Raw genomic sequence first — 7,304 nt, 5'->3', positions numbered from 1 at the left:
CACGCGCCCGCCCCGCGGCCGGCGAGACCCGCCGGCCGGCCGCCTCCCCTCGGGAAGGCGCCGCTGCTTTTAGCCGCTTTGTTTAAGCGACTGTTTATAAAAACGCTCGGAGCTGTCAAGGGAGATCCTCAGGCATTCAGCAAGCTGACAGCCCATCCCTTCCTGGAAAAGGGTGTTAAAAATAAACAAATTAGCAGGAGGGAAAAGGCAGGGAGCCTTCTGCCTGCAGGAGGGCGGCCGAGCCCGGGGAAGGGGGCGAGGAAGGTGGGGGTCCRGGCCGGCTCCCCCTCTGCCAGCCCCTTCCAGCGGCGGCTCCGAGCGGAGCGCGGGGCTGCTCCGCGGTTTCCATGGGAACCGCATCCCACCCGCGGTACCCACGGAGGCATCCCCAGACCGGCCCCGGCTCCGGCTGGGAAAGGAGCAGGTGCCGCGGGGGAAAGCGCCCGGCGGCTCCGGCCCCGGCAGGGCTCCGGCCCCGGGCCCGGCGCGGCGCCCGGCCCTGCGCTCCGTCACGCGCCGTGCCCGCGTCACGGGCGCCAGCCGGCCGGATAAACACAGCGCTGCCGGGACGGCACGTCCCGCGCCGGCGGCCGCGGCTGCGCCCTGCCTCCGCGCCGGGACGCCCGGAGCCCCCCGCTCGGGCTCGTCCCAGCCGCGCGGGTGCAAAGTGCTGCAGCCGGGGAGGCCGCCGGGCACCAGATGCAACAGGAAAAGAAAGCAGCACCCCAGGCAGCTGCTCTCGCTCTCGCCCGGGTGCTGCTGAGCCTATAAATCCCGCAGAGGAAAACATCTCCGTGCTCTCCCTCCTGCTCAGGCCGAGCCCCCGGGCTGCTCCCGCGGCCTCCCAGGGAAACTGAGGCAAAGGGAGAGCCAGGAACGCTGCCGACGGGCTCGGCTGGAGCGACACGAGCCAAAGCCGCGGCCGAGGCTTTCCTYGAGCCCCGGGGCTGGGAGGCGCCGCAGCAGGGTATCTGCAGCCCTGTGTGGGAGCAGCTGAGGATTTACGGCTCCGCCAGCCCCGCTTGCATCTCAGCAAAGATCCTGGACTAGATTATCCACAATCCCTTTATAAGTACCTAAAAGATAATAGGACGATAAACAGCCAGCACGGATTTGTCAAGAACAAATCAAGTCAAAGCAATCCAATTTCCTCCGCCGGCAGAGTAACCAGCCCAGCAGAGAAGGGGGAAGCAGTCGCTGCAACACCGCTGGACTGCGGCTTCGCTGCACAGCCCAACGCCAACACGAGGCACTTGCAGGACCACTCGGGAAACGCGTCGCCCCGGCCCCGCAGGGTGCACGGACCTGCCGCGGAGCAGCAGGATCAGTGCAAAACCCTCCGATGGCTCCAGCCCAAGAGGCGCCGTTCARCGAAAGCAAGGGCAGAGCGGGACAGGACGCGGGACTCCGACAGGGCCTCGCGCTGAGCGCCGGCCGACGCCGGGACCCTGCTGCAAGGGAGGCAGAGCCCACGGCAGGCGGCGGCACTTGGAGGGTCGCGGGCAGCGCAGCGGAGGGAGTTATTTCACGTTGCTCATTGCTGCCAAGAGCTCGTATGAAATAACACATCCAGCTCTGTGCATCATGCGTCAACAGAGCCGCAGGAGGACTGGAGAGGGCCCGGAGGGGGAGCTGCAAGGATGCGAAGACCTTGGGAGTCCACGGGAAGAGGTGGAAGCAACCGAGCTGTTTACTTGGCAACGAAGCCTCTCAGAGCCGGGGCCGTGCAGCCCGCGGCTCGGTGCGGCGACCGACCGCGAGACCTCGCTGGAGCGCTGCAAGCTACAAGCAACCTGCTGCAGCGGGCCCCATCCGCGCGYGGGTCTCCGCTCAGCACAGCGGCTGGAGCACGTCCTCGAGCGCCAGCCTGACGCGGGGCCTGGATTAGCAGGCGCCGGGTGCTCGCAGACCGTCAGGGTTCAGCTCCGGCTGCAGGCGGAGCAGGATGAGAGCGGTATAAAGCCCTGCGCCCGGGTCAGGGTGGACGCTGTGCTYGCAGAGCCTTCTACCAAGAACAACAACCAGAGGAAGCCAGAAAGAACAGGGGGTGCAGCTCGCCTTGCTGACCGCAAACAAAGCCGCCCCGGGGGTAAATATTATTCTAGCAAAAGCCTGAACTCTCGAATATTTGCTTTGAGCAGTCCGTCGCCCGTTGGCCAGCCCCTCCAGCTCCGAGGGCCAGGCAAGACCGGGGCATCGCCGCAGCAAGGGCGCCGCGGAGCTGGGGCAGAGCTTGGCTTTTCGGAGCCAGCCAGGCACGGGCACCGGTGCCTCCGCTCTGCTCAGACACCGGCGGCCCCGGGACGCGGCGCTTCCCGCGCCGGAGCGCCAAGGCCGCGCACTCAAGGCCGCGGGCTCCGGGCGTCCTTCCGCGAGCGCGCGGGGACGTAGGTGGCTTCCTGGCCCCGCTGCTCGGAGGCCGCCTTCCCAGGCGCCGCCTGGCCCTGAGCCCGGGCAGGAAGTTTGCTTTTCCAGTGGCCTTTCCTAGGTCTGTCGGAGGCGGCCGGGCAGCGGGACGGCCGGGGAGCGGGAGCCGGCGCCGTGCTCGCCGGCCGGGCAGCGGCCTCTCCGTGGCGAAGCCGGGCAGGCGGAGAGGAAGAGAGCGCGCAGAGGCCGGGGAAAGCGTTTCCTGGCGTTTCCCGGCGTTTCCCGGCATATCGGCCGCTCGGCAAAAGCGGAGTGGGCTCCAGCCCACGGCACGTTTCCCGCGCCCGGAGCGGCGGCACGGCCCCGCGCAGCCCGCGAGCCGGCCGCAACGACCCGCGGAGCCGCCGGCACCCACCTGCACCTCCCGCGTGTGGTAGGCGACGATGAGCCCCAGCAGGATGACGGTGGACAGGCTGATAAGGCATTTCAGGGCCAGGGAGAACATGGAGTCCTGCAAGGCAAAGGGCAGGGAGAGCGTCAGCAGGGCCGGGAGCGCGGGGGGCCGCGCCCCCGCCCGGGGGTCACCCCGTCGAGTTCGCTTCTGGAAAGGGTAGCACTTCCCCCCCCCCCACAAAAAAAAGAAAAAKAAGTTTTTTAATCCAATTCTGCCAAATGTAATTACCAGCCTCCCCTCGGCTGGGATGAGTGACTCCAGCAATCTATCCACATTCAGCATTAGCCCAATATTGTGGCACCCTAATGGATGGTCTAATTAGATGCTCCTGCTAATTAGCTCTATGTAAATTAAACCAGCCCCTGATTCACTGGTGACTAAAGCAAATGCTCCCTGGCTCCCCATGGGAAGAGCCAGTTTCACCTTTCCCTCCCAGGGGCTCACGTCCGCGCCGGWGCCTGCTGCCGGCAAATCCCCGCTCCTCTCCACTGCCCCCGATCCTGCTCCGGGCCCGGGGCACCCCCTCACCGGGGCTCCGGGACACCCGTTCAGCTGGGAGCAGACCCGGGGACGGAGCAGGGCAGGCGGGGCGGGGAGCAGCTCGTTCCCAGTGCCGCGAGATAGCGAGGGCGGCAGGAAAGGCAGCACTGCCGACAGACGAACAGACGCAGCGCCGGCACCTGGGAGGCTCCGCGGGACGGGACCGGCCCCTTCTCAGCACCTCTGAGACCCGGCACGCTCATTGCACGTCGCCGCCATCCAGCAGCAACTCGCATTTCCTACAGCCCCGGCCTGGCTGCAACCTGTTGCTTGTCCCCTTTTCTTTCTCTAAGGAGATTTTCCTCCCAGCGCGGGCATTTAACAACGGCGAGAGGAAAATTTTCATAAAAATAGGCCGTTGGCACCGGAGAGGGACGCCGTGGGCGCAGCGAGCAGCATTGTTCCCCGCAGCCCTGCGAGGCCGCGCACTGTTAGCGGCTCCACAACTTGGCAGCGGCCTCCCAATTGTTTGGATATAATAGCTGGTGTTGAGAGAAGTGCCGGGGACCAAACAACGCTATTAATAGGCGGCTTCCAGAGCARGGCTCGCGCCAAGGCTGCTGCCGCGGACCGGCCCTGCCGCTCGCCCGGCCCCGCAGCGCTGCTGCCGCCACCATGCTCCGCCGGGAGAGCTCCCGGTGCATGCTATTTTTAGCGAGCCGGTGTCTCAGGGGAACACCAGGATTAATTGCAGCAAGATGTCACTTCTGCATCGGCTCTGGCATCCTTTAGGGCCAATTTCAGTTGCCGTCTAGACATCCTTAACCCTCCTCCTGCCAGGGAAGGCTGCAAGGCAGCCGGCTGGGAGCACGGGAGCTGTGGCCCTGGCGTCGCCCTGGGAAAAGCCCTGGGTGCAGCCAGACCACGGGCACAAAGCTTCAGCGTCGCCAGCACCCGGATATGCTCCGGGAAAAGGTCCTGGCAAAGATGTGCCGTGGGCTGACAGCGCAGGGCACGCCAGGCTTAGCCAAGATGCCGGCACACCTCAGACAGGCAGCAGAGCCAGGAAACCCCCGAACGACCCTGCCTGCTCCGCGCGGTCTGCGCTGCCACCCGGGCAAGCGGACGCAGACCCTGGTGCCGGCGCTGCCRGGTCCAACCGTCGGGAGCCGCAGGTGCCCAGCCCCGTGCATAGTGCGGCGTGCCCGGAGCGACCCGCAGCAGAGCCGGAGGGGAGCAGCCCCCAGGGCTGCCGGCGGCGCTGGGGAAAGGCTGCCGCACACCCACCGCGTTTATCGAGGGCTCCTGCCAACGGCGGCTCCGGAGGGGCCCGGCAGGAAGAGCCGCCGGCGCTCCCACGCTCACGACAAACAACAGTGCGGGGCCCGGGACACCGCGTCCAGAGCGGAGCAACGCCTCGGCCTCCCGGGACCCGGCGGCCGGGCGCGCCGGCCGGCCCCGGGCACCCAGGGAGCCCGCACCGGGCTGCTCCCCGGGCGCCACGCGAGCACCCGGCACCCTCGCCGCGGGGGCAGCCCTGGAGCCGGGCCAGGGCCTGATGCCGGCGGAGGCACCCGGAGCGCCGAATTCCCCGGCTGCACGACAGCTGCCAGTCCCCGGCACTGGGGCTCCTTGGGCACGGCCGCGTCCCTGCCGGCGAGCTCCGGTTTCCTACCGGGGGGTATTTATAGCCAGGCACCTCGCCACTGCATCCCTGGGGCACAGCCCGAGCCGTGCCGGGTGGCACCGCGCAGCCCGAGCCGCAGGCGGTCGGGCGCCCCGAGGCAGCGCTGCCGCAGCCGCCGAGCCCCTGCGAGCCGGCGGGGGCGTGCGGCAGCCTCGCCACCCGGCCAGCAGAGCCGGCGGCTCCGCGGCGGCCAGCTCTGCCGCGCCGCGCCGCCCGGGGACGGGGCTGTGGTCGCCAAGCGAAGCGGCATCCTCCCGCCCCGGAGGGACGCGCGGCTCGGGGCCGGAGCATCCCTGTGCCGCCAGCGGAGCGGCRAACGCTGCTGCCGACAGCGCCGTGCTCCGCGCGGGAGCCCCTCRCCCGGGAGTCTCCATGGGGACGGCGCGGGGTCCCGCACGCCCACGGGGCGCCCAGGCGCGTCCCTCCTCCGCCACCCGCCGTCAGCTCCAGTGTCGCCCCCGCCACCCCCCGGGCTGCGGGAAGCCGCCCGCGGCCCCTTTCCCGCGCGGCCCCGGCGGCGCGAGCCCCCGGCCAGGCCCTGAGCCCCCTCGCCGTGCCACGCACGCCCTGCCAGCGCGGATGCCTGTTCGCTTCCCCTCGCTGGATAGGTATAAATAACATGACAGATGTCTATACAAAGAGTTATTCATATCGCTGCCAACGAGCGCAGCCAGGGAGCAGGAGCTGAAAGGGGCGTGTGGGGGGCGAGCTCTAAATAAAAGACGCCGTCCCCCAAGAAAAGAGAAATGAAGCAGCACAAAGGGGTGTGGAGGAGGACGGAGGGCTTCTTGCACCRGCCAAGGGCACTGCTCCTCAAGGGTCCCCCCGGGACACCCCATCCAGGCTGGCGGGATGGGTGCTGCGTGCTGGAGGCAGGGGGGATGCGGGGGACCCAGGTTGGGTCCTGCCCCAGCTGGCCCTGGTGCCATGGCCCTGGCAGCGGGTGCCAGCCCTCAGCCGGGGGTCAGGCGTGACCAGGGGGCTTGCGGGTGACAGGAGCCCCTGAGGGGCCGCGCAGGGGGCTCTGGGCAGGACAAGCCGCAGCGGGCACCATCGGGGCAGCTCGGCACCACRCCTGACCCGGTGGCAGGCCTGGCCCCGGCATGCCACTTGATGCACAGCCTTGTGGCCACCGGCCCCATCAGCTCAAGATCCCTGTGAGGCCCCGGGTCCGCACTGACAAAGCCCGGCCGGTGCATGCAGCCCTGTCCRGCACAGCCCTTCGCCTGCCCCGTCTGATGCTTTCTGGTGCAAATTGTCCCTTCCAGACACTGGCCGGCACAAAAGGCCTCGTGCTCACCTTGTTGGGCACCAGCGAGTGCAGACGCCCCACACCTGCACCCTCGGACAGCAGCTGGTGCAGACACCCCACTCCTGCACCCTCGGACTTCAGTCGGCATCGACAGCCCTGCACCTGCCCCGTCGGACATCAGCCAGTGCAAACGCCCTGCGCCAYCAGACCCCGACCCACGTAAACGGCCCCGCGCCCGCCCATCGGAGCCCAGCCCCACACCCACCACAGAGGCCCGGTGCCGGCGGCCGCTACCTTGGAGTAGAGCCCCCAGGAGAGCTCGGTCTCGATGACCATGACGACGATGCCGAACATGCCGAAGATGAGCGCGTAGTCGCTGAGGCGCTTCCTCTTCTCGAAGAGCGCGCGGCGGTGGCCCAGGCGGTAGCCGATGTTCTGCGCCTTGCGCTTGGGCCCCTTGGCGAAGGCGGCGGGGGCCGGGCGGGCGTGGGGGCGGTCGGCGTGGGGGCCGCGGCGCGCAGGGGGCCGCGCGGGGGGCGCGTGGTTGTCCTCACGCGAGACCACGATCTCGGGGGGGCTGCCGGCACCGAAGAGCTGCAGCGGCTGCGCCTCGGGCTCCGCCTCGATGAGGTTCCTCCGGGAGGCACTTAGCCGGCTGAGGGGCTTCATCACCCCGCCGCTGTACTTGCAGGAGCTCATGGCGATCTCGGTGAAGGGGTTGCTGTCCCGGCGGTGCACCAGCGGGCTGGGCTGCCGGTGCTTGCCGCCGCCCGCCGCCGAGCCCGGCGAGTGGCCGGCCAAGTGGTCGCTGAGGTTGAGCTGGCTGCCGTGGCGGGAGGAAGGGTGGAGGGCGGCGGGGGCGGCGGGAGGAGGGGCCCGCAGCGACCCGGGCGACGAGTGCAACAGGCTGTGCTGGAGCGGCGGCAGCGCGGCGGGCGGCGGGCGCTCGTCCCCCGACGACGGGCAGGGGCAGCGGGGGTCCTCCTCCAGGTCCCCCACGCCCGAGTCGTGGAAGTGCCCCGACGTGTCCATGGCGGCGCCGCCTCACCGCCCGCCGCGCACCT

The 7,304-nt window shown here is 69.2% G+C and overlaps 1 protein-coding gene across 2 annotated transcripts in view; it reads right to left on the bottom strand.

Moving 5' to 3' along the window:
* Positions 1 to 7,287, bottom strand: part of KCNN3 (potassium calcium-activated channel subfamily N member 3) — a 17,903-nt gene extending 10,616 nt beyond the window's left edge. For both annotated transcript variants that reach the window (XR_014896860.1, XM_085313317.1), the window contains exons 1-2: positions 6,535 to 7,287; positions 2,783 to 2,878 (exon numbers count right to left, since the gene is read on the bottom strand). Coding sequence is in view for 1 of the 2 variants with exons in the window: in XM_085313317.1 (XP_085169443.1) it covers positions 2,783 to 2,878; positions 6,535 to 7,272 (834 nt within the window). In the remaining variant the exon portion in view is untranslated. The remainder of the gene's footprint in view (positions 1 to 2,782; positions 2,879 to 6,534) is intronic.
* Positions 7,288 to 7,304: the final 17 nt, after the last annotated feature.

The sequence above is a fragment of the Rhea americana genome, unplaced genomic scaffold (genome assembly GCF_003343005.1).
Source record: "Rhea americana isolate MKP2758 unplaced genomic scaffold, rheAme1 scaffold_382, whole genome shotgun sequence".
Lineage (NCBI taxonomy): Eukaryota > Metazoa > Chordata > Aves > Rheiformes > Rheidae > Rhea > Rhea americana.
This window is presented reverse-complemented; position numbering and strand designations above follow the sequence as displayed.